General features: G+C 28.6%; 1 protein-coding gene across 4 annotated transcripts in view; it reads left to right on the forward strand.

The window, feature by feature from the left end:
- LOC145266475 (neurotrypsin-like) overlaps positions 1 to 25,723 on the forward strand; it is a 219,882-nt gene extending 194,159 nt beyond the window's left edge. For all 4 annotated transcript variants that reach the window (XM_080122166.1, XM_080122169.1, XM_080122168.1 and 1 more), the window contains one exon: positions 25,613 to 25,723. In XM_080122166.1, coding sequence (XP_079978292.1) covers positions 25,613 to 25,626 — 14 coding nt within the window. In that variant the 3' untranslated portion in view covers positions 25,627 to 25,723. The remainder of the gene's footprint in view (positions 1 to 25,612) is intronic.
- The last annotated feature ends 214 nt before the right edge of the window (positions 25,724 to 25,937 follow it).

Below are 25,937 nucleotides of genomic sequence, written 5' to 3' on the forward strand. Positions count from 1 at the left end.
TTTCTCAATTCTCTTTTCCTCCTTCGTTTTTGTTTTTTTTTTCACCTTTCATTTTCATTGTTTCTCAATTCTCTTTTCCTCCTTCGTTTTTGTTGTTTTTTTTCACCTTTCATTTTCATTGTTTCTCAATTCTCTTTTCCTCCTTCGTTTTTGTTTTTTTTTTCACCTTTCATTTTCATTGTTTCTCAATTCTCTTTTCCTCCTTCGTTTTTGTTGTTTTTTTTCACCTTTCATTTTCATTGTTTCTCAATTCTCTTTTCCTCCTTCGTTTTTGTTGTTTTTTTTCACCTTTCATTTTCATTGTTTCTCAATTCTCTTTTCCTCCTTCGTTTTTTTTTTTTTTTCACCTTTCATTTTCATTGTTTCTCAATTCTCTTTTCCTCCTTCGTTTTTGTTTTGTTTTTTTTCACCTTTCATTTTCATTGTTTCTCAATTCTCTTTTCCTCCTTCGTTTTTGTTTTTTTTTTTCACCTTTCATTTTCATTGTTTCTCAATTCTCTTTTCCTCCTTCGTTTTTGTTTTTTTTTTTCACCTTTCATTTTCATTGTTTCTCAATTCTCTTTTCCTCCTTCGTTTTTTTTTTTTTTTCACCTTTCATTTTCATTGTTTCTCAATTCTCTTTTCCTCCTTCGTTTTTGTTGTTTTTTTTTCACCTTTCATTTTCATTGTTTCTCAATTCTCTTTTCCTCCTTCGTTTTTGTTGTTTTTTTTCACCTTTCATTTTCATTGTTTCTCAATTCTCTTTTCCTCCTTCGTTTTTGTTTTTTTTTTCACCTTTCATTTTCATTGTTTCTCAATTCTCTTTTCCTCCTTCGTTTTTGTTTTTTTTTTCACCTTTCATTTTCATTGTTTCTCAATTCTCTTTTCCTCCTTCGTTTTTGTTGTTTTTTTTCACCTTTCATTTTCATTGTTTCTCAATTCTCTTTTCCTCCTTCGTTTTTGTTGTTTTTTTTCACCTTTCATTTTCATTGTTTCTCAATTCTCTTTTCCTCCTTCGTTTTTGTTTTTTTTTTCACCTTTCATTTTCATTGTTTCTCAATTCTCTTTTCCTCCTTCGTTTTTGTTTTTTTTTTCACCTTTCATTTTCATTGTTTCTCAATTCTCTTTTCCTCCTTCGTTTTTGTTGTTTTTTTCACCTTTCATTTTCATTGTTTCTCAATTCTCTTTTCCTCCTTCGTTTTTGTTGTTTTTTTCACCTTTCATTTTCATTGTTTCTCAATTCTCTTTTCCTCCTTCGTTTTTGTTTTTTTTTTCACCTTTCATTTTCATTGTTTCTCAATTCTCTTTTCCTCCTTCGTTTTTGTTTTTTTTTTCACCTTTCATTTTCATTGTTTCTCAATTCTCTTTTCCTCCTTCGTTTTTGTTTTGTTTTTTCACCTTTCATTTTCATTGTTTCTCAATTCTCTTTTCCTCCTTCGTTTTTGTTGTTTTTTTTCACCTTTCATTTTCATTGTTTCTCAATTCTCTTTTCCTCCTTCGTTTTTGTCGTTTTTTTTCACCTTTCATTTTCATTGTTTCTCAATTCTCTTTTCCTCCTTCGTTTTTGTTTTTTTTTTCACCTTTCATTTTCATTGTTTCTCAATTCTCTTTTCCTCCTTCGTTTTTGTTTTGTTTTTTTTTCACCTTTCATTTTCATTGTTTCTCAATTCTCTTTTCCTCCTTCGTTTTTGTTTTTTTTTTCACCTTTCATTTTCATTGTTTCTCAATTCTCTTTTCCTCCTTCGTTTTTGTTTTTTTTTTCACCTTTCATTTTCATTGTTTCTCAATTCTCTTTTCCTCCTTCGTTTTTGTTTATTTTTTCACCTTTCATTTTCATTGTTTCTCAATTCTCTTTTCCTCCTTCGTTTTTTTTTTGTTTTTTTTCACCTTTCATTTTCATTGTTTCTCAATTCTCTTTTCCTCCTTCGTTTTTTTTTTTTTTTTTCACCTTTCATTTTCATTGTTTCTCAATTCTCTTTTCCTCCTTCGTTTTTGTTTTGTTTTTTTTCACCTTTCATTTTCATTGTTTCTCAATTCTCTTTTCCTCCTTCGTTTTTGTTTTTTTTTCACCTTTCATTTTCATTGTTTCTCAATTCTCTTTTCCTCCTTCGTTTTTGTTGTTTTTTTTTCACCTTTCATTTTCATTGTTTCTCAATTCTCTTTTCCTCCTTCGTTTTTGTTTTTTTTTGTTTCACCTTTCATTTTCATTGTTTCTCAATTCTCTTTTCCTCCTTCGTTTTTGTTTTGTTTTTATTCACCTTTCATTTTCATTGTTTCTCAATTCTCTTTTCCTCCTTCGTTTTTGTTTTTTTTTTTTCACCTTTCATTTTCATTGTTTCTCAATTCTCTTTTCCTCCTTCGTTTTTTTTTTTTTTTTTTCACCTTTCATTTTCATTGTTTCTCAATTCTCTTTTCCTCCTTCGTTTTTGTTTTGTTTTTTTTCACCTTTCATTTTCATTGTTTCTCAATTCTCTTTTCCTCCTTCGTTTTTTTTTTTTTTTTTTTTCACCTTTCATTTTCATTGTTTCTCAATTCTCTTTTCCTCCTTCGGTTTTGTTTTGTTTTTTTTTTCACCTTTCATTTTCATTGTTTCTCAATTCTCTTTTCCTCCTTCGTTTTTGTTTTTTTTTTTTCACGTTTCATTTTCATTGTTTCTCAATTCTCTTTTCCTCCTTCGTTTTTGTTGTTTTTTTTCACCTTTCATTTTCATTGTTTCTCAATTCTCTTTTCCTCCTTCGTTTTTGTTGTTTTTTTTCACCTTTCATTTTCATTGTTTCTCAATTTTCTTTTCCTCCTTCGTTTTTGTTTTTTTTTTCACCTTTCATTTTCATTGTTTCTCAATTCTCTTTTCCTCCTTCGTTTTTGTTGTTTTTTTTCACCTTTCATTTTCATTGTTTCTCAATTCTCTTTTCCTCCTTCGTTTTTGTTTTTTTGTTTCACCTTTCATTTTCATTGTTTCTCAATTCTCTTTTCCTCCTTCGTTTTTGTTTTGTTTTTATTCACCTTTCATTTTCATTGTTTCTCAATTCTCTTTTCCTCCTTCGTTTTTTTTTTTTTTTTTCACCTTTCATTTTCATTGTTTCTCAATTCTCTTTTCCTCCTTCGTTTTTGTTTTTTTTTTTTCACCTTTCATTTTCATTGTTTCTCAATTCTCTTTTCCTCCTTCGTTTTTGTTGTTTTTTTTCACCTTTCATTTTCATTGTTTCTCAATTCTCTTTTCCTCCTTCGTTTTTGTTGTTTTTTTTCACCTTTCATTTTCATTGTTTCTCAATTCTCTTTTCCTCCTTCGTTTTTGTTTTTTTTTTCACCTTTCATTTTCATTGTTTCTCAATTCTCTTTTCCTCCTTCGTTTTTGTTTTTTTTTTCACCTTTCATTTTCATTGTTTCTCAATTCTCTTTTCCTCCTTCGTTTTTGTTGTTTTTTTTTCACCTTTCATTTTCATTGTTTCTCAATTCTCTTTTCCTCCTTCGTTTTTGTTTTTTTTTTCACCTTTCATTTTCATTGTTTCTCAATTCTCTTTTCCTCCTTCGTTTTTGTTGTTTTTTTTCACCTTTCATTTTCATTGTTTCTCAATTCTCTTTTCCTCCTTCGTTTTTGTTGTTTTTTTTCACCTTTCATTTTCATTGTTTCTCAATTCTCTTTTCCTCCTTCGTTTTTTTTTTTTTTTTTCACCTTTCATTTTCATTGTTTCTCAATTCTCTTTTCCTCCTTCGTTTTTGTTTTGTTTTTTTTTTCACCTTTCATTTTCATTGTTTCTCAATTCTCCTTTCTCCTTCGTTTTTTTTTTTTTTTTCACCTTTCATTTTCATTGTTTCTCAATTCTCTTTTCCTCCTTCGTTTTTGTTTTTTTTTTCACCTTTCATTTTCATTGTTTCTCAATTCTCTTTTCCTCCTTCGTTTTTGTTTTTTTTTTCACCTTTCATTTTCATTGTTTCTCAATTCTCTTTTCCTCCTTCGTTTTTGTTGTTTTTTTTTTCACCTTTCATTTTCATTGTTTCTCAATTCTCTTTTCCTCCTTCGTTTTTGTTTTTTTTTTTTTCACCTTTCATTTTCATTGTTTCTCAATTCTCTTTTCCTCCTTCGTTTTTGTTTTTATTTTCACCTTTCATTTTCATTGTTTCTCAATTCTCTTTTCCTCCTTCGTTTTTGTTTTTTTTTTTTTTCACCTTTCATTTTCATTGTTTCTCAATTCTCTTTTCCTCCTTCGTTTTTGTTTTTTTTTTCACCTTTCATTTTCATTGTTTCTCAATTCTCTTTTCCTCCTTCGTTTTTGTTTTTTTTTTCACCTTTCATTTTCATTGTTTCTCAATTCTCTTTTCCTCCTTCGTTTTTGTTGTTTTTTTTCACCTTTCATTTTCATTGTTTCTCAATTCTCTTTTCCTCCTTCGTTTTTGTTGTTTTTTTTCACCTTTCATTTTCATTGTTTCTCAATTCTCTTTTCCTCCTTCGTTTTTGTTTTTTTTTCACCTTTCATTTTCATTGTTTCTCAATTCTCTTTTCCTCCTTCGTTTTTGTTGTTTTTTTTCACCTTTCATTTTCATTGTTTCTCAATTCTCTTTTCCTCCTTCGTTTTTGTTTTTTTTGTTTCACCTTTCATTTTCATTGTTTCTCAATTCTCTTTTCCTCCTTCGTTTTTGTTTTGTTTTTATTCACCTTTCATTTTCATTGTTTCTCAATTCTCTTTTCCTCCTTCGTTTTTTTTTTTTTTTTCACCTTTCATTTTCATTGTTTCTCAATTCTCTTTTCCTCCTTCGTTTTTGTTTTTTTTTTTTCACCTTTCATTTTCATTGTTTCTCAATTCTCTTTTCCTCCTTCGTTTTTGTTGTTTTTTTTCACCTTTCATTTTCATTGTTTCTCAATTCTCTTTTCCTCCTTCGTTTTTGTTGTTTTTTTTCACCTTTCATTTTCATTGTTTCTCAATTCTCTTTTCCTCCTTCGTTTTTGTTTTTTTTTCACCTTTCATTTTCATTGTTTCTCAATTCTCTTTTCCTCCTTCGTTTTTGTTTTTTTTTTCACCTTTCATTTTCATTGTTTCTCAATTCTCTTTTCCTCCTTCGTTTTTGTTGTTTTTTTTTCACCTTTCATTTTCATTGTTTCTCAATTCTCTTTTCCTCCTTCGTTTTTGTTTTTTTTTTCACCTTTCATTTATCATTGTTTCTCAATTCTCTTTTCCTCCTTCGTTTTTGTTGTTTTTTTTCACCTTTCATTTTCATTGTTTCTCAATTCTCTTTTCCTCCTTCGTTTTTGTTGTTTTTTTTCACCTTTCATTTTCATTGTTTCTCAATTCTCTTTTCCTCCTTCGTTTTTGTTGTTTTTTTTTTCACCTTTCATTTTCATTGTTTCTCAATTCTCTTTTCCTCCTTCGTTTTTGTTTTTTTTTTTTTCACCTTTCATTTTCATTGTTTCTCAATTCTCTTTTCCTCCTTCGTTTTTGTTGTTTTTTTTCACCTTTCATTTTCATTGTTTCTCAATTCTCTTTTCCTCCTTCGTTTTTGTTTTTGTTTTTTTTCACCTTTCATTTTCATTGTTTCTCAATTCTCTTTTCCTCCTTCGTTTTTGTTTTTTTTTCACCTTTCATTTTCATTGTTTCTCAATTCTCTTTTCCTCCTTCGTTTTTGTTTTTTTTTTCACCTTTCATTTTCATTGTTTCTCAATTCTCTTTTCCTCCTTCGTTTTTGTTGTTTTTTTTCACCTTTCATTTTCATTGTTTCTCAATTCTCTTTTCCTCCTTCGTTTTTGTTTTTTTTTCACCTTTCATTTTCATTGTTTCTCAATTCTCTTTTCCTCCTTCGTTTTTTTTTTTTTTTTTCACCTTTCATTTTCATTGTTTCTCAATTCTCTTTTCCTCCTTCGTTTTTGTTTTTTTTTTTTTCACCTTTCATTTTCATTGTTTCTCAATTCTGTTTTCCTCCTTCGTTTTTTTTTTTTTTTTTTTCACCTTTCATTTTCATTGTTTCTCAATTCTCTTTTCCTCGTTCGTTTTTTTTTTTTTTTTCACCTTTCATTTTCATTGTTTCTCAATTCTTTTTTCCTCCTTCGTTTTTGTTGTTTTTTTTCACCTTTCATTTTCATTGTTTCTCAATTCTCTTTTCCTCCTTCGTTTTTTTTTTTTTTTCACCTTTCATTTTCATTGTTTCTCAATTCTCTTTTCCTCCTTCGTTTTTGTTTTTTTTTTCACCTTTCATTTTCATTGTTTCTCAATTCTCTTTTCCTCCTTCGTTTTTGTTGTTTTTTTTCACCTTTCATTTTCATTGTTTCTCAATTCTCTTTTCCTCCTTCGTTTTTGTTTTTTTTTTCACCTTTCATTTTCATTGTTTCTCAATTCTCTTTTCCTCCTTCGTTTTTGTTGTTTTTTTTCACCTTTCATTTTCATTGTTTCTCAATTCTCTTTTCCTCCTTCGTTTTTGTTGTTTTTTTTCACCTTTCATTTTCATTGTTTCTCAATTCTCTTTTCCTCCTTCGTTTTTTTTTTTTTTTTCACCTTTCATTTTCATTGTTTCTCAATTCTCTTTTCCTCCTTCGTTTTTGTTTTGTTTTTTTTCACCTTTCATTTTCATTGTTTCTCAATTCTCTTTTCCTCCTTCGTTTTTGTTTTTTTTTTTCACCTTTCATTTTCATTGTTTCTCAATTCTCTTTTCCTCCTTCGTTTTTGTTTTTTTTTTCACCTTTCATTTTCATTGTTTCTCAATTCTCTTTTCCTCCTTCGTTTTTTTTTTTTTTTTCACCTTTCATTTTCATTGTTTCTCAATTCTCTTTTCCTCCTTCGTTTTTGTTGTTTTTTTTTCACCTTTCATTTTCATTGTTTCTCAATTCTCTTTTCCTCCTTCGTTTTTGTTGTTTTTTTTCACCTTTCATTTTCATTGTTTCTCAATTCTCTTTTCCTCCTTCGTTTTTGTTTTGTTTTTTCACCTTTCATTTTCATTGTTTCTCAATTCTCTTTTCCTCCTTCGTTTTTTTTTTTTTTCACCTTTCATTTTCATTGTTTCTCAATTCTCTTTTCCTCCTTCGTTTTTGTTGTTTTTTTCACCTTTCATTTTCATTGTTTCTCAATTCTCTTTTCCTCCTTCGTTTTTGTTGTTTTTTTCACCTTTCATTTTCATTGTTTCTCAATTCTCTTTTCCTCCTTCGTTTTTTTTTTTTTTTTCACCTTTCATTTTCATTGTTTCTCAATTCTCTTTTCCTCCTTCGTTTTTGTTTTTTTTTTCACCTTTCATTTTCATTGTTTCTCAATTCTCTTTTCCTCCTTCGTTTTTGTTTTTTTTTCACCTTTCATTTTCATTGTTTCTCAATTCTCTTTTCCTCCTTCGTTTTTTTTTTTTTTTTTTCACCTTTCATTTTCATTGTTTCTCAATTCTCTTTTCCTCCTTCGTTTTTGTTTTTTTTTTCACCTTTCATTTTCATTGTTTCTCAATTCTCTTTTCCTCCTTCGTTTTTTTTTTTTTTTTCACCTTTCATTTTCATTGTTTCTCAATTCTCTTTTCCTCCTTCGTTTTTGTTGTTTTTTTTCACCTTTCATTTTCATTGTTTCTCAATTCTCTTTTCCTCCTTCGTTTTTGTTTTTTTTTCACCTTTCATTTTCATTGTTTCTCAATTCTCTTTTCCTCCTTCGTTTTTTTTTTTTTTTTTTCACCTTTCATTTTCATTGTTTCTCAATTCTCTTTTCCTCCTTCGTTTTTGTTTTTTTTTTTTTCACCTTTCATTTTCATTGTTTCTCAATTCTCTTTTCCTCCTTCGTTTTTTTTTTTTTTTTTTTCACCTTTCATTTTCATTGTTTCTCAATTCTCTTTTCCTCGTTCGTTTTTTTTTTTTTTTCACCTTTCATTTTCATTGTTTCTCAATTCTTTTTTCCTCCTTCGTTTTTGTTGTTTTTTTTCACCTTTCATTTTCATTGTTTCTCAATTCTCTTTTCCTCCTTCGTTTTTTTTTTTTTTTTCACCTTTCATTTTCATTGTTTCTCAATTCTCTTTTCCTCCTTCGTTTTTGTTTTTTTTTTCACCTTTCATTTTCATTGTTTCTCAATTCTCTTTTCCTCCTTCGTTTTTGTTGTTTTTTTTCACCTTTCATTTTCATTGTTTCTCAATTCTCTTTTCCTCCTTCGTTTTTGTTTTTTTTTTCACCTTTCATTTTCATTGTTTCTCAATTCTCTTTTCCTCCTTCGTTTTTGTTGTTTTTTTTCACCTTTCATTTTCATTGTTTCTCAATTCTCTTTTCCTCCTTCGTTTTTGTTGTTTTTTTTCACCTTTCATTTTCATTGTTTCTCAATTCTCTTTTCCTCCTTCGTTTTTTTTTTTTTTTTCACCTTTCATTTTCATTGTTTCTCAATTCTCTTTTCCTCCTTCGTTTTTGTTTTGTTTTTTTTCACCTTTCATTTTCATTGTTTCTCAATTCTCTTTTCCTCCTTCGTTTTTGTTTTTTTTTTCACCTTTCATTTTCATTGTTTCTCAATTCTCTTTTCCTCCTTCGTTTTTGTTTTTTTTGTTCACCTTTCATTTTCATTGTTTCTCAATTCTCTTTTCCTCCTTCGTTTTTTTTTTTTTTTCACCTTTCATTTTCATTGTTTCTCAATTCTCTTTTCCTCCTTCGTTTTTGTTGTTTTTTTTTCACCTTTCATTTTCATTGTTTCTCAATTCTCTTTTCCTCCTTCGTTTTTGTTGTTTTTTTTCACCTTTCATTTTCATTGTTTCTCAATTCTCTTTTCCTCCTTCGTTTTTGTTTTGTTTTTTCACCTTTCATTTTCATTGTTTCTCAATTCTCTTTTCCTCCTTCGTTTTTTTTTTTTTTCACCTTTCATTTTCATTGTTTCTCAATTCTCTTTTCCTCCTTCGTTTTTGTTGTTTTTTTCACCTTTCATTTTCATTGTTTCTCAATTCTCTTTTCCTCCTTCGTTTTTGTTGTTTTTTTCACCTTTCATTTTCATTGTTTCTCAATTCTCTTTTCCTCCTTCGTTTTTTTTTTTTTTTCACCTTTCATTTTCATTGTTTCTCAATTCTCTTTTCCTCCTTCGTTTTTGTTTTTTTTTTCACCTTTCATTTTCATTGTTTCTCAATTCTCTTTTCCTCCTTCGTTTTTGTTTTGTTTTTTCACCTTTCATTTTCATTGTTTCTCAATTCTCTTTTCCTCCTTCGTTTTTGTTGTTTTTTTTCACCTTTCATTTTCATTGTTTCTCAATTCTCTTTTCCTCCTTTGTTTTTGTTGTTTTTTTTCACCTTTCATTTTCATTGTTTCTCAATTCTCTTTTCCTCCTTCGTTTTTTTTTTTTTTTTCACCTTTCATTTTCATTGTTTCTCAATTCTCTTTTCCTCCTTCGTTTTTGTTTTGTTTTTTTTCACCTTTCATTTTCATTGTTTCTCAATTCTCTTTTCCTCCTTCGTTTTTGTTTTTTTTTTCACCTTTCATTTTCATTGTTTCTCAATTCTCTTTTCCTCCTTCGTTTTTGTTTTTTTTTTCACCTTTCATTTTCATTGTTTCTCAATTCTCTTTTCCTCCTTCGTTTTTTTTTTTTTTTCACCTTTCATTTTCATTGTTTCTCAATTCTCTTTTCCTCCTTCGTTTTTGTTTTTTTTTTTTTTCACCTTTCATTTTCATTGTTTCTCAATTCTCTTTTCCTCCTTCGTTTTTGTTTTTTTTTTTTTTCACCTTTCATTTTCATTGTTTCTCAATTCTCTTTTCCTCCTTCGTTTTTGTTTTTTTTTTCACCTTTCATTTTCATTGTTTCTCAATTCTCTTTTCCTCCTTCGTTTTTGTTTTTTTTTTCACCTTTCATTTTCATTGTTTCTCAATTCTCTTTTCCTCCTTCGTTTTTGTTGTTTTTTTTCACCTTTCATTTTCATTGTTTCTCAATTCTCTTTTCCTCCTTCGTTTTTGTTGTTTTTTTTCACCTTTCATTTTCATTGTTTCTCAATTCTCTTTTCCTCCTTCGTTTTTGTTTTTTTTTTCACCTTTCATTTTCATTGTTTCTCAATTCTCTTTTCCTCCTTCGTTTTTGTTTTTTTTTTTCACCTTTCATTTTCATTGTTTCTCAATTCTCTTTTCCTCCTTCGTTTTTGTTGTTTTTTTCACCTTTCATTTTCATTGTTTCTCAATTCTCTTTTCCTCCTTCGTTTTTGTTGTTTTTTTCACCTTTCATTTTCATTGTTTCTCAATTCTCTTTTCCTCCTTCGTTTTTGTTTTTTTTTTCACCTTTCATTTTCATTGTTTCTCAATTCTCTTTTCCTCCTTCGTTTTTGTTTTTTTTTTTTCACCTTTCATTTTCATTGTTTCTCAATTCTCTTTTCCTCCTTCGTTTTTGTTTTGTTTTTTCACCTTTCATTTTCATTGTTTCTCAATTCTCTTTTCCTCCTTCGTTTTTGTTGTTTTTTTTCACCTTTCATTTTCATTGTTTCTCAATTCTCTTTTCCTCCTTCGTTTTTGTTGTTTTTTTTCACCTTTCATTTTCATTGTTTCTCAATTCTCTTTTCCTCCTTCGTTTTTTTTTTTTTTTCACCTTTCATTTTCATTGTTTCTCAATTCTCTTTTCCTCCTTCGTTTTTGTTTTGTTTTTTTTTCACCTTTCATTTTCATTGTTTCTCAATTCTCTTTTCCTCCTTCGTTTTTGTTTTTTTTTCACCTTTCATTTTCATTGTTTCTCAATTCTCTTTTCCTCCTTCGTTTTTGTTTTTTTTTTCACCTTTCATTTTCATTGTTTCTCAATTCTCTTTTCCTCCTTCGTTTTTGTTTATTTTTTCACCTTTCATTTTCATTGTTTCTCAATTCTCTTTTCCTCCTTCGTTTTTGTTGTTTTTTTCACCTTTCATTTTCATTGTTTCTCAATTCTCTTTTCCTCCTTCGTTTTTGTTGTTTTTTTTCACCTTTCATTTTCATTGTTTCTCAATTCTCTTTTCCTCCTTCGTTTTTGTTTTTTTTTTCACCTTTCATTTTCATTGTTTCTCAATTCTCTTTTCCTCCTTCGTTTTTGTTTTTTTTTTTCACCTTTCATTTTCATTGTTTCTCAATTCTCTTTTCCTCCTTCGTTTTTGTTTTTTTTTTCACCTTTCATTTTCATTGTTTCTCAATTCTCTTTTCCTCCTTCGTTTTTGTTTTTTTTTTTCACCTTTCATTTTCATTGTTTCTCAATTCTCTTTTCCTCCTTCGTTTTTGTTTTTTTTTTCACCTTTCATTTTCATTGTTTCTCAATTCTCTTTTCCTCCTTCGTTTTTGTTTTGTTTTTTTTCACCTTTCATTTTCATTGTTTCTCAATTCTCTTTTCCTCCTTCGTTTTTTTTTTTTTTCACCTTTCATTTTCATTGTTTCTCAATTCTCTTTTCCTCCTTCGTTTTTGTTTTTTTTTTTCACCTTTCATTTTCATTGTTTCTCAATTCTCTTTTCCTCCTTCGTTTTTGTTTTGTTTTTTTTCACCTTTCATTTTCATTGTTTCTCAATTCTCTTTTCCTCCTTCGTTTTTTTTTTTTTTTTCACCTTTCATTTTCATTGTTTCTCAATTCTCTTTTCCTCCTTCGTTTTTGTTTTGTTTTTTTTCACCTTTCATTTTCATTGTTTCTCAATTCTCTTTTCCTCCTTCGTTTTTGTTTTTTTTTCACCTTTCATTTTCATTGTTTCTCAATTCTCTTTTCCTCCTTCGTTTTTGTTGTTTTTTTTCACCTTTCATTTTCATTGTTTCTCAATTCTCTTTTCCTCCTTCGTTTTTTTTTTTTTTTGTTTCACCTTTCATTTTCATTGTTTCTCAATTCTCTTTTCCTCCTTCGTTTTTGTTTTGTTTTTATTCACCTTTCATTTTCATTGTTTCTCAATTCTCTTTTCCTCCTTCGTTTTTGTTTTTTTTTTTTTCACCTTTCATTTTCATTGTTTCTCAATTCTCTTTTCCTCCTTCGTTTTTTTTTTTTTTTTCACCTTTCATTTTCATTGTTTCTCAATTCTCTTTTCCTCCTTCGTTTTTGTTTTGTTTTTTTTCACCTTTCATTTTCATTGTTTCTCAATTCTCTTTTCCTCCTTCGTTTTTTTTTTTTTTTTTTTTCACCTTTCATTTTCATTGTTTCTCAATTCTCTTTTCCTCCTTCGGTTTTGTTTTGTTTTTTTTTTCACCTTTCATTTTCATTGTTTCTCAATTCTCTTTTCCTCCTTCGTTTTTGTTTTTTTTTTTTTTCACCTTTCATTTTCATTGTTTCTCAATTCTCTTTTCCTCCTTCGTTTTTGTTGTTTTTTTTCACCTTTCATTTTCATTGTTTCTCAATTCTCTTTTCCTCCTTCGTTTTTGTTGTTTTTTTTCACCTTTCATTTTCATTGTTTCTCAATTCTCTTTTCCTCCTTCGTTTTTGTTTTGTTTTTTTCACCTTTCATTGTCATTGTTTCTCAATTCTCTTTTCCTCCTTCGTTTTTGTTTTTTTTTTCACCTTTCATTTTCATTGTTTCTCAATTCTCTTTTCCTCCTTCGTTTTTGTTTTGTTTTTTTTTCACCTTTCATTTTCATTGTTTCTCAATTCTCTTTTCCTCCTTCGTTTTTGTTTTGTTTTTTTTCACCTTTCATTTTCATTGTTTCTCAATTCTCTTTTCCTCCTTCGTTTTTGTTTTGTTTTTTTTCACCTTTCATTTTCATTGTTTCTCAATTCTCTTTTCCTCCTTCGTTTTTGTTTTGTTTTTTTTCACCTTTCATTTTCATTGTTTCTCAATTCTCTTTTCCTCCTTCGTTTTTTTTTTTTTTTTTCACCTTTCATTTTCATTGTTTCTCAATTCTCTTTTCCTCCTTCGTTTTTGTTTTGTTTTTTTTTCACCTTTCATTTTCATTGTTTCTCAATTCTCTTTTCCTCCTTCGTTTTTGTTTTTTTTTTCACCTTTCATTTTCATTGTTTCTCAATTCTCTTTTCCTCCTTCGTTTTTTTTTTTTTTCACCTTTCATTTTCATTGTTTCTCAATTCTCTTTTCCTCCTTCGTTTTTGTTGTTTTTTTTTCACCTTTCATTTTCATTGTTTCTCAATTCTCTTTTCCTCCTTCGTTTTTGTTTTGTTTTTTTTCACCTTTCATTTTCATTGTTTCTCAATTCTCTTTTCCTCCTTCGTTTTTGTTTTTTTTTTCACCTTTCATTTTCATTGTTTCTCAATTCTCTTTTCCTCCTACGTTTTTGTTTTGTTTTTTTTCACCTTTCATTTTCATTGTTTCTCAATTCTCTTTTCCTCCTTCGTTTTTGTTTTGTTTTTTTTTCACCTTTCATTTTCATTGTTTCTCAATTCTCTTTTCCTCCTTCGTTTTTGTTTTTTTTTTTTTCACCTTTCATTTTCATTGTTTCTCAATTCTCTTTTCCTCCTTCGTTTTTGTTTTGTTTTTTTTTTCACCTTTCATTTTCATTGTTTCTCAATTCTCTTTTCCTCCTTCGTTTTTGTTTTTTTTTCACCTTTCATTTTCATTGTTTCTCAATTCTCTTTTCCTCCTTCGTTTTTGTTGTTTTTTTTCACCTTTCATTTTCATTTTTTCTCAATTCTCTTTTCCTCCTTCGTTTTTGTTGTTTTTTTTCACCTTTCATTTTCATTGTTTCTCAATTCTCTTTTCCTCCTTCGTTTTTTTTTTGTTTTTTTTTCACCTTTCATTTTCATTGTTTCTCAATTCTCTTTTCCTCCTTCGTTTTTGTTTTGTTTTTTCACCTTTCATTTTCATTGTTTCTCAATTCTCTTTTCCTCCTTCGTTTTTGTTTTTTTTTCACCTTTCATTTTCATTGTTTCTCAATTCTCTTTTCCTCCTTCGTTTTTGTTTTGTTTTTTTTCACCTTTCATTTTCATTGTTTCTCAATTCTCTTTTCCTCCTTCGTTTTTGTTTTTTTTTTCACCTTTCATTTTCATTGTTTCTCAATTCTCTTTTCCTCCTTCGTTTTTGTTTTTTTTTTTCACCTTTCATTTTCATTGTTTCTCAATTCTCTTTTCCTCCTTCGTTTTTGTTTTTTTTTTCACCTTTCATTTTCATTGTTTCTCAATTCTCTTTTCCTCCTTCGTTTTTGTTTTTTTTTTCACCTTTCATTTTCATTGTTTCTCAATTCTCTTTTCCTCCTTCGTTTTTGTTTTTTTTTTCACCTTTCATTTTCATTGTTTCTCAATTCTCTTTTCCTCCTTCGTTTTTTTTTTTTTCACCTTTCATTTTCATTGTTTCTCAATTCTCTTTTCCTCCTTCGTTTTTGTTTTTTTTTTCACCTTTCATTTTCATTGTTTCTCAATTCTCTTTTCCTCCTTCGTTTTTGTTTTTTTTTTCACCTTTCATTTTCATTGTTTCTCAATTCTCTTTTCCTCCTTCGTTTTTGTTTTGTTTTTTTTCACCTTTCATTTTCATTGTTTCTCAATTCTCTTTTCCTCCTTCGTTTTTTTTTTTTTTTCACCTTTCATTTTCATTGTTTCTCAATTCTCTTTTCCTCCTTCGTTTTTGTTTTGTTTTTTTTTCACCTTTCATTTTCATTGTTTCTCAATTCTCTTTTCCTCCTTCGTTTTTGTTTTTTTTTCACCTTTCATTTTCATTGTTTCTCAATTCTCTTTTCCTCCTTCGTTTTTGTTGTTTTTTTTCACCTTTCATTTTCATTGTTTCTCAATTCTCTTTTCCTCCTTCGTTTTTGTTTTTTTTTGTTTCACCTTTCATTTTCATTGTTTCTCAATTCTCTTTTCCTCCTTCGTTTTTGTTTTGTTTTTATTCACCTTTCATTTTCATTGTTTCTCAATTCTCTTTTCCTCCTTCGTTTTTTTTTTTTTTTTTCACCTTTCATTTTCATTGTTTCTCAATTCTCTTTTCCTCCTTCGTTTTTGTTTTTTTTTTCACCTTTCATTTTCATTGTTTCTCAATTCTCTTTTCCTCCTTCGTTTTTTTTTTTTTTTTTTTCACCTTTCATTTTCATTGTTTCTCAATTCTCTTTTCCTCCTTCGGTTTTGTTTTGTTTTTTTTTTCACCTTTCATTTTCATTGTTTCTCAATTCTCTTTTCCTCCTTCGTTTTTGTTTTTTTTTTTTTCACGTTTCATTTTCATTGTTTCTCAATTCTCTTTTCCTCCTTCGTTTTTGTTGTTTTTTTTCACCTTTCATTTTCATTGTTTCTCAATTCTCTTTTCCTCCTTCGTTTTTGTTGTTTTTTTTCACCTTTCATTTTCATTGTTTCTCAATTCTCTTTTCCTCCTTCGTTTTTGTTTTGTTTTTTTCACCTTTCATTGTCATTGTTTCTCAATTCTCTTTTCCTCCTTCGTTTTTGTTTTTTTTTTCACCTTTCATTTTCATTGTTTCTCAATTCTCTTTTCCTCCTTCGTTTTTGTTTTGTTTTTTTTTCACCTTTCATTTTCATTGTTTCTCAATTCTCTTTTCCTCCTTCGTTTTTGTTTTGTTTTTTTTCACCTTTCATTTTCATTGTTTCTCAATTCTCTTTTCCTCCTTCGTTTTTGTTTTGTTTTTTTTCACCTTTCATTTTCATTGTTTCTCAATTCTCTTTTCCTCCTTCGTTTTTGTTTTGTTTTTTTTCACCTTTCATTTTCATTGTTTCTCAATTCTCTTTTCCTCCTTCGTTTTTTTTTTTTTTTTCACCTTTCATTTTCATTGTTTCTCAATTCTCTTTTCCTCCTTCGTTTTTTTTTTGTTTTTTTTTTCACCTTTCATTTTCATTGTTTCTCAATTCTCTTTTCCTCCTTCGTTTTTGTTTTTTTTTTCACCTTTCATTTTCATTGTTTCTCAATTCTCTTTTCCTCCTTCGTTTTTTTTTTTTTTTTCACCTTTCATTTTCATTGTTTCTCAATTCTCTTTTCCTCCTTCGTTTTTGTTGTTTTTTTTTCACCTTTCATTTTCATTGTTTCTCAATTCTCTTTTCCTCCTTCGTTTTTGTTTTGTTTTTTTTCACCTTTCATTTTCATTGTTTCTCAATTCTCTTTTCCTCCTTCGTTTTTGTTTTTTTTTTTCACCTTTCATTTTCATTGTTTCTCAATTCTCTTTTCCTCCTACGTTTTTGTTTTGTTTTTTTTCACCTTTCATTTTCATTGTTTCTCAATTCTCTTTTCCTCCTTCGTTTTTGTTTTTTTTTTTTTTCACCTTTCATTTTCATTGTTTCTCAATTCTCTTTTCCTCCTTCGTTTTTGTTTTTTTTTTTTTCACCTTTCATTTTCATTGTTTCTCAATTCTCTTTTCCTCCTTCGTTTTTGTTTTGTTTTTTTTTCACCTTTCATTTTCATTGTTTCTCAATTCTCTTTTCCTCCTTCGTTTTTGTTTTTTTTTCACCTTTCATTTTCATTGTTTCTCAATTCTCTTTTCCTCCTTCGTTTTTGTTGTTTTTTTTCACCTTTCATTTTCATTTTTTCTCAATTCTCTTTTCCTCCTTCGTTTTTGTTGTTTTTTTTCACCTTTCATTTTCATTGTTTCTCAATTCTCTTTTCCTCCTTCGTTTTTTTTTTGTTTTTTTTTCACCTTTCATTTTCATTGTTTCTCAATTCTCTTTTCCTCCTTCGTTTTTGTTTTGTTTTTTCACCTTTCATTTTCATTGTTTCTCAATTCTCTTTTCCTCCTTCGTTTTTGTTTTTTTTTCACCTTTCATTTTCATTGTTTCTCAATTCTCTTTTCCTCCTTCGTTTTTGTTTTGTTTTTTTTCACCTTTCATTTTCATTGTTTCTCAATTCTCTTTTCCTCCTTCGTTTTTTTTTTTTTTTTCACCTTTCATTTTCATTGTTTCTCAATTCTCTTTTCCTCCTTCGTTTTTGTTTTTTTTTTTTCACCTTTCATTTTCATTGTTTCTCAATTCTCTTTTCCTCCTTCGTTTTTGTTTTTTTTTTCACCTTTCATTTTCATTGTTTCTCAATTCTCTTTTCCTCCTTCGTTTTTGTTTTTTTTTTCACCTTTCATTTTCATTGTTTCTCAATTCTCTTTTCCTCCTTCGTTTTTGTTTTTTTTTTCACCTTTCATTTTCATTGTTTCTCAATTCTCTTTTCCTCCTTCGTTTTTTTTTTTTCACCTTTCATTTTCATTGTTTCTCAATTCTCTTTTCCTCCTTCGTTTTTGTTTTTTTTTTCACCTTTCATTTTCATTGTTTCTCAATTCTCTTTTCCTCCTTCGTTTTTGTTTTGTTTTTTTTCACCTTTCATTTTCATTGTTTCTCAATTCTCTTTTCCTCCTTCGTTTTTGTTTTTTTTTTCACCTTTCATTTTCATTGTTTCTCAATTCTCTTTTCCTCCTTCGTTTTTGTTTTGTTTTTTTTCACCTTTCATTTTCATTGTTTCTCAATTCTCTTTTCCTCCTTCGTTTTTGTTGTTTTTTTTTCACCTTTCATTTTCATTGTTTCTCAATTCTCTTTTCCTCCTTCGTTTTTTTTTTTTTTTTTCACCTTTCATTTTCATTGTTTCTCAATTCTCTTTTCCTCCTTCGTTTTTGTTGTTTTTTTTCACCTTTCATTTTCATTGTTTCTCAATTCTCTTTTCCTCCTTCGTTTTTGTTTTTTTTTTCACCTTTCATTTTCATTGTTTCTCAATTCTCTTTTCCTCCTTCGTTTTTGTTGTTTTTTTTTCACCTTTCATTTTCATTGTTTCTCAATTCTCTTTTCCTCCTTCGTTTTTGTTTTTTTTTTCACCTTTCATTTTCATTGTTTCTCAAGTCTCTTTTCCTCCTTCGTTTTTGTTGTTTTTTTTTCACCTTTCATTTTCATTGTTTCTCAATTCTCTTTTCCTCCTTCGTTTTTTTTTTTTTTTCACCTTTCATTTTCATTGTTTCTCAATTCTCTTTTCCTCCTTCGTTTTTGTTTTGTTTTTTTTCACCTTTCATTTTCATTGTTTCTCAATTCTCTTTTCCTCCTTCGTTTTTTTTTTTTTTTTCACCTTTCATTTTCATTGTTTCTCAATTCTCTTTTCCTCCTTCGTTTTTGTTTTTTTTTTCACCTTTCATTTTCATTGTTTCTCAATTCTCTTTTCCTCCTTCGTTTTTGTTTTTTTTTCACCTTTCATTTTCATTGTTTCTCAATTCTCTTTTCCTCCTTCGTTTTTGTTTTTTTTTTTCACCTTTCATTTTCATTGTTTCTCAATTCTCTTTTCCTCCTTCGTTTTTGTTTTGTTTTTTCACCTTTCATTTTCATTGTTTCTCAATTCTCTTTTCCTCCTTCGTTTTTGTTTTGTTTTTTTTCACCTTTCATTTTCATTGTTTCTCAATTCTCTTTTTCTCCTTCGTTTTTGTTTTGTTTTTTTTCACCTTTCATTTTCATTGTTTCTCAATTCTCTTTTCCTCCTTCGTTTTTGTTTTTTTTTTTCACCTTTCATTTTCATTGTTTCTCAATTCTCTTTTCCTCCTTCGTTTTTGTTTTGTTTTTTTTCACCTTTCATTTTCATTGTTTCTCAATTCTCTTTTCCTCCTTCGTTTTTGTTTTGTTTTTTTTCACCTTTCATTTTCATTGTTTCTCAATTCTCTTTTCCTCCTTCGTTTTTGTTTTTTTTTTTTCACCTTTCATTTTCATTGTTTCTCAATTCTCTTTTCCTCCTTCGTTTTTGTTTTGTTTTTTTTTCACCTTTCATTTTCATTGTTTCTCAATTCTCTATTCCTCCTTCGTTTTTTTTTTTTTTTCACCTTTCATTTTCATTGTTTCTCAATTCTCTTTTCCTCCTTCGTTTTTTTTTTTTTTTTTTTCACCTTTCATTTTCATTGTTTCTCAATTCTCTTTTCCTCCTTCGTTTTTGTTTTTTTTTTCACCTTTCATTTTCATTGTTTCTCAATTCTCTTTTCCTCCTTCGTTTTTGTTTTTTTTTTTCACCTTTCATTTTCATTGTTTCTCAATTCTCTTTTCCTCCTTCGTTTTTTTTTTTTTTTTTTCACCTTTCATTTTCATTGTTTCTCAATTCTCTTTTCCTCCTTCGTTTTTTTTTGTTTTTTTTTCACCTTTCATTTTCATTGTTTCTCAATTCTCTTTTCCTCCTTCGTTTTTGTTTTGTTTTTTCACCTTTCATTTTCATTGTTTCTCAATTCTCTTTTCCTCCTTCGTTTTTGTTTTTTTTTTCACCTTTCATTTTCATTGTTTCTCAATTCTCTTTTCCTCCTTCGTTTTTGTTTTGTTTTTTTTCACCTTTCATTTTCATTGTTTCTCAATTCTCTTTTCCTCCTTCGTTTTTTTTTTTTTTTCACCTTTCATTTTCATTGTTTCTCAATTCTCTTTTCCTCCTTCGTTTTTTTTTTTTTTTTTTCACCTTTCATTTTCATTGTTTCTCAATTCTCTTTTCCTCCTTCGTTTTTGTTTTTTTTTTCACCTTTCATTTTCATTGTTTCTCAATTCTCTTTTCCTCCTTCGTTTTTGTTTTTTTTTTCACCTTTCATTTTCATTGTTTCTCAATTCTCTTTTCCTCCTTCGTTTTTGTTTTGTTTTTTCACCTTTCATTTTCATTGTTTCTCAATTCTCTTTTCCTCCTTCGTTTTTTTTTTTTTTCACCTTTCATTTTCATTGTTTCTCAATTCTCTTTTCCTCCTTCGTTTTTGTTTTGTTTTTTTTCACCTTTCATTTTCATTGTTTCTCAATTCTCTTTTCCTCCTTCGTTTTTGTTTTTTTTTTCACCTTTCATTTTCATTGTTTCTCAATTCTCTTTTCCTCCTTCGTTTTTGTTTTTTTTTTCACCTTTCATTTTCATTGTTTCTCAATTCTCTTTTCCTCCTTCGTTTTTGTTTTTTTTTTCACCTTTCATTTTCATTGTTTCTCAATTCTCTTTTCCTCCTTCGTTTTTGTTTTGTTTTTTTTCACCTTTCATTTTCATTGTTTCTCAATTCTCTTTTCCTCCTTCGTTTTTGTTTTTTTTTTCACCTTTCATTTTCATTGTTTCTCAATTCTCTTTTCCTCCTTCGTTTTTGTTTTGTTTTTTTTTCACCTTTCATTTTCATTGTTTCTCAATTCTCTTTTCCTCCTTCGTTTTTGGTTTTTTTTTTCACCTTTCATTTTCATTGTTTCTCAATTCTCTTTTCCTCCTTCGTTTTTGTTTTGTTTTTTTTCACCTTTCATTTTCATTGTTTCTCAATTCTCTTTTCCTCCTTCGTTTTTGTTTTTTTTTTTTCACCTTTCATTTTCATTGTTTCTCAATTCTCTTTTCCTCCTTCGTTTTTGTTTTGTTTTTTTTCACCTTTCATTTTCATTGTTTCTCAATTCTCTTTTCCTCCTTCGTTTTTGTTTTTTTTTTCACCTTTCATTTTCATTGTTTCTCAATTCTCTTTTCCTCCTTCGTTTTTGTTGTTTTTTTTCACCTTTCATTTTCATTGTTTCTCAATTCTCTTTTCCTCCTTCGTTTTTGTTTTTTTTTTTCACCTTTCATTTTCATTGTTTCTCAATTCTCTTTTCCTCCTTCGTTTTTGTTTTGTTTTTTTTCACCTTTCATTTTCATTGTTTCTCAATTCTCTTTTCCTCCTTCGTTTTTGTTTTTTTTTTCACCTTTCATTTTCATTGTTTCTCAATTCTCTTTTCCTCCTTCGTTTTTGTTTTGTTTTTTTTCACCTTTCATTTTCATTGTTTCTCAATTCTCTTTTCCTCCTTCGTTTTTGTTGTTTTTTTTTTCACCTTTCATTTTCATTGTTTCTCAATTCTCTTTTCCTCCTTCGTTTTTGTTGTTTTTTTTTCACCTTTCATTTTCATTGTTTCTCAATTCTCTTTTCCTCCTTCGTTTTTGTTTTTTTTTTCACCTTTCATTTTCATTGTTTCTTAATTCTCTTTTCCTCCTTCGTTTTTGTTGTTTTTTTTTCACCTTTCATTTTCATTGTTTCTCAATTCTCTTTTCCTCCTTCGTTTTTGTTTTTTTTTTTCACCTTTCATTTTCATTGTTTCTCAAGTCTCTTTTCCTCCTTCGTTTTTGTTGTTTTTTTTCACCTTTCATTTTCATTGTTTCTCAATTCTCTTTTCCTCCTTCGTTTTTTTTTTTTTTTTCACCTTTCATTTTCATTGTTTCTCAATTCTCTTTTCCTCCTTCGTTTTTGTTTTGTTTTTTTTTCACCTTTCATTTTCATTGTTTCTCAATTCTCTTTTCCTCCTTCGTTTTTGTTTTTTTTTCACCTTTCATTTTCATTGTTTCTCAATTCTCTTTTCCTCCTTCGTTTTTGTTTTGTTTTTTTTCACCTTTCATTTTCATTGTTTCTCAATTCTCTTTTCCTCCCTCGTTTTTGTTGTTTTTTTTTCACCTTTCATTTTCATTGTTTCTCAATTCTCTTTTCCTCCTTCGTTTTGTTTTTTTTTTTTCACCTTTCATTTTCATTGTTTCTCAATTCTCTTTTCCTCCTTCGTTTTTGTTTTGTTTTTTTTCACCTTTCATTTTCATTGTTTCTCAATTCTCTTTTCCTCCTTCGTTTTTGTTTTTTTTTTCACCTTTCATTTTCATTGTTTCTCAATTCTCTTTTCCTCCTTCGTTTTTGTTTTTTTTTTCACCTTTCATTTTCATTGTTTCTCAATTCTCTTTTCCTCCTTCGTTTTTGTTTTTTTTTCACCTTTCATTTTCATTGTTTCTCAATTCTCTTTTCCTCCTTCGTTTTTTTTTTTTTTCACCTTTCATTTTCATTGTTTCTCAATTCTCTTTTCCTCCTTCGTTTTTTTTTTTTTTTTTCACCTTTCATTTTCATTGTTTCTCAATTCTCTTTTCCTCCTTCGTTTTTTTTTTTTTTTCACCTTTCATTTTCATTGTTTCTCAATTCTCTTTTCCTCCTTCGTTTTTTTTTTTTTTTCACCTTTCATTTTCATTGTTTCTCAATTCTCTTTTCCTCCTTCGTTTTTTTTTTTTTTTCACCTTTCATTTTCATTGTTTCTCAATTCTCTTTTCCTCCTTCGTTTTTGTTTTTTTTTTTCACCTTTCATTTTCATTGTTTCTCAATTCTCTTTTCCTCCTTCGTTTTTGTTTTGTTTTTTCACCTTTCATTTTCATTGGTTCTCAATTCTCTTTTCCTCCTTCGTTTTTGTTTTGTTTTTTCACCTTTCATTTTCATTGTTTCTCAATTCTCTTTTCCTCCTTCGTTTTTGTTTTTTTTTCACCTTTCATTTTCATTGTTTCTCAATTCTCTTTTCCTCCTTCGTTTTTGTTTTGTTTTTTCACCTTTCATTTTCATTGTTTCTCAATTCTCTTTTCCTCCTTCGTTTTTGTTTTTTTTTTCACCTTTCATTTTCATTGTTTCTCAATTCTCTTTTCCTCCTTCGTTTTTGTTGTTTTTTTTTCACCTTTCATTTTCATTGTTTCTCAATTCTCTTTTCCTCCTTCGTTTTTTTTTTTTTTTTTTTCACATTTCATTTTCATTGTTTCTCAATTCTCTTTTCCTCCTTCGTTTTTGTTTTGTTTTTTCACCTTTCATTTTCATTGTTTCTCAATTCTCTTTTCCTCCTTCGTTTTTGTTTTTTTTTCACCTTTCATTTTCATTGTTTCTCAATTCTCTTTTCCTCCTTCGTTTTTGTTTTTTTTTTCACCTTTCATTTTCATTGTTTCTCAATTCTCTTTTCCTCCTTCGTTTTTGTTTTTTTTTTCACCTTTCATTTTCATTGTTTCTCAATTCTCTTTTCCTCCTTCGTTTTTGTTGTTTTTTTTCACCTTTCATTTTCATTGTTTCTCAATTCTCTTTTCCTCCTTCGTTTTTGTTGTTTTTTTTCACCTTTCATTTTCATTGTTTCTCAATTCTCTTTTCCTCCTTCGTTTTTGTTGTTGTTTTTTTTCACCTTTCATTTTCATTGTTTCTCAATTCTCTTTTCCTCCTTCGTTTTTGTTTTGTTTTTTCACCTTTCATTTTCATTGTTTCTCAATTCTCTTTTCCTCCTTCGTTTTTTTTTTTTTTTTCACCTTTCATTTTCATTGTTTCTCAATTCTCTTTTCCTCCTTCGTTTTTGTTTTGTTTTTTCACCTTTCATTTTCATTGTTTCTCAATTCTCTTTTCCTCCTTCGTTTTTGTTTTGTTTTTTCACCTTTCATTTTCATTGTTTCTCAATTCTCTTTTCCTCCTTCGTTTTTTTTTTTTTTTTCACCTTTCATTTTCATTGTTTCTCAATTCTCTTTTCCTCCTTCGTTTTTTTTTTTTTTTTCACCTTTCATTTTCATTGTTTCTCAATTCTCTTTTCCTCCTTCGTTTTTTTTTTTTTTTCACTTTTCATTGTTTCTCAATTCTCTTTTCCTCCTTCGTTTTTTTTTTTTTTTCACCTTTCATTTTCATTGTTTCTAAATTCTCTTTTCCTCCTTCGTTTTTTTTTTTTTTTCACCTTTCATTTTCATTGTTTCTCAATTCTCTTTTCCTCCTTCGTTTTTTTTTTTTTTTTCACCTTTCATTTTCATTGTTTCTCAATTCTCTTTTCCTCCTTCGTTTTTTTTTTTTTTTTTTCACCTTTCATTTTCATTGTTTCTCAATTCTCTTTTCCTCCTTCGTTTTTTTTTTTTTTCACCTTTCATTTTCATTGTTTCTCAATTCTCTTTTCCTCCTTCGTTTTTGTTTTTTTTTTCACCTTTCATTTTCATTGTTTCTCAATTCTCTTTTCCTCCTTCGTTTTTGTTTTGTTTTTTCACCTTTCATTTTCATTGTTTCTCAATTCTCTTTTCCTCCTTCGTTTTTGTTTTGTTTTTTCACCTTTCATTTTCATTGTTTCTCAATTCTCTTTTCCTCCTTCGTTTTTGTTTTTTTTTCACCTTTCATTTTCATTGTTTCTCAATTCTCTTTTCCTCCTTCGTTTTTGTTTTGTTTTTTCACCTTTCATTTTCATTGTTTCTCAATTCTCTTTTCCTCCTTCGTTTTTGTTTTTTTTTTCACCTTTCATTTTCATTGTTTCTCAATTCTCTTTTCCTCCTTCGTTTTTGTTGTTTTTTTTTCACCTTTCATTTTCATTGTTTCTCAATTCTCTTTTCCTCCTTCGTTTTTTTTTTTTTTTTTTTCACATTTCATTTTCATTGTTTCTCAATTCTCTTTTCCTCCTTCGTTTTTGTTTTGTTTTTTCACCTTTCATTTTCATTGTTTCTCAATTCTCTTTTCCTCCTTCGTTTTTTTTTTTTTTTCACCTTTCATTTTCATTGTTTCTCAATTCTCTTTTCCTCCTTCGTTTTTGTTTTTTTTTTCACCTTTCATTTTCATTGTTTCTCAATTCTCTTTTCCTCCTTCGTTTTTGTTTTTTTTTTCACCTTTCATTTTCATTGTTTCTCAATTCTCTTTTCCTCCTTCGTTTTTGTTTTTTTTTTCACCTTTCATTTTCATTGTTTCTCAATTCTCTTTTCCTCCTTCGTTTTTGTTGTTTTTTTTCACCTTTCATTTTCATTGTTTCTTAATTCTCTTTTCCTCCTTCGTTTTTGTTGTTGTTTTTTTTCACCTTTCATTTTCATTGTTTCTCAATTCTCTTTTCCTCCTTCGTTTTTGTTTTTTTTTTCACCTTTCATTTTCATTGTTTCTCAATTCTCTTTTCCTCCTTCGTTTTTGTTTTTTTTTCACCTTTCATTTTCATTGTTTCTCAATTCTCTTTTCCTCCTTCGTTTTTGTTTTGTTTTTTCACCTTTCATTTTCATTGTTTCTCAATTCTCTTTTCCTCCTTCGTTTTTGTTTTTTTTTTCACCTTTCATTTTCATTGTTTCTCAATTCTCTTTTCCTCCTTCGTTTTTGTTTTTTTTTTCACCGTTCATTTTCATTGTTTCTCAATTCTCTTTTCCTCCCTCGTTTTTGTTTTTTTTTTTTCACCTTTCATTTTCATTGTTTCTCAATTCTCTTTTCCTCCTTCGTCCTTGGTTGCTTGGCATGTTGTTTTCTTTCCTTCACTTTCTTTTTGTGTGTCCATGTTTTTTTTTCATTGGAAACACTCGACCTTCACAAAGATATATTGTTTTTTTTTTCTTTCTCTCTAAATGAATTTTGTTATTTCATTTTAGTTTCTTCTGCATGTTCCTTTCTCTTTTTTTACCCATCAAAAACCTTGCTGTGAAATCACCCCAGTGTCGGATTCTTGTCACAGCACCATTTGTGACAACATGTGGCACATTGGTAGGTTGCCAACTCCCAAACATTGTGCGTGTCGTGGATTTCTCATTCCACTTCTTATCTTCTTATGGCATATCGTCATTTTCTCACTGGCAACTGGCAATGAGGACACACGTGGGTCCGCAAGTAGAAAAATAAAATAAACATTGGAAAAACACAATGTCAATGCTTCACATACATAGCAGTTGGAAACTGGGTGTGTGTGAAACTACTCTCTTCATGCTGAGGTTCACATTTATATCTCTACTGTCGAGGCCGTCTTCATAGGTTATTTGATTAATTTATCTCTGGTTGTTCGAGGGCTCTCGATCTGGTTCAACCATTCAATCTACCTTCAGTGGCATTCAAACTCCTACAGTCCACCCGTCGTCAACCGTTGCCCACTGTTAACTCACTACTGACTACCTAGTGTTCCCCACCCCAGCTAATTGGAAGATGCTCTTCCGTTTCTAAGTATCTCATCTTCCCAATCAAGTGTCATTGATTCTCTTTCTTATCTTTTCTGTAGATTTCTATTATCATTTGTCAAATCTAAAAGCTCAATATAAAAATACATTCTTTGTCATTTCCTTTATTCGTTGTAAGTCATTTCCTACTTGCCCCCCCCCACTCTCAGCACTTCGTGACCATAGGTCATCTTCATAATATGACAATCTATTTGAAGCCATGAATTTTAATGGTGATGCTTGTAATAAATTCTTTCTATTTCTTTTATTCTTCAGGGATTAATGCTTAAAATTTTTCCAAGGTCACCTTTGAATCTCCAAAACTGAACATTTTTTTCTTAATTTTGTGTTCTGCAATAAAGTAAAGTATTTTTGTGATAGATTTAACAGTGTTTTCGTTTTTTGTAAATTTATTTGTATAAAGCCATTTTGAAAATAAAAAGAAAACAAATATTAAAAAAATAATCTCTTTTTGTTGTTTGTTGAGTCTCTTTGGGGATTTAGCTCCTTTCTCAGTTTAAAATAGTATGTTATGTGTAACGTTTGAACATGTATTTTGAAATGAATGTTTATTGGTTGAAGGAATTATTATTACTTTTTT

This window comes from Euprymna scolopes, chromosome 41 (assembly GCF_053919585.1).
Source record: "Euprymna scolopes isolate OS-2025 chromosome 41, ASM5391958v1, whole genome shotgun sequence".
Lineage (NCBI taxonomy): Eukaryota > Metazoa > Mollusca > Cephalopoda > Sepiida > Sepiolidae > Euprymna > Euprymna scolopes.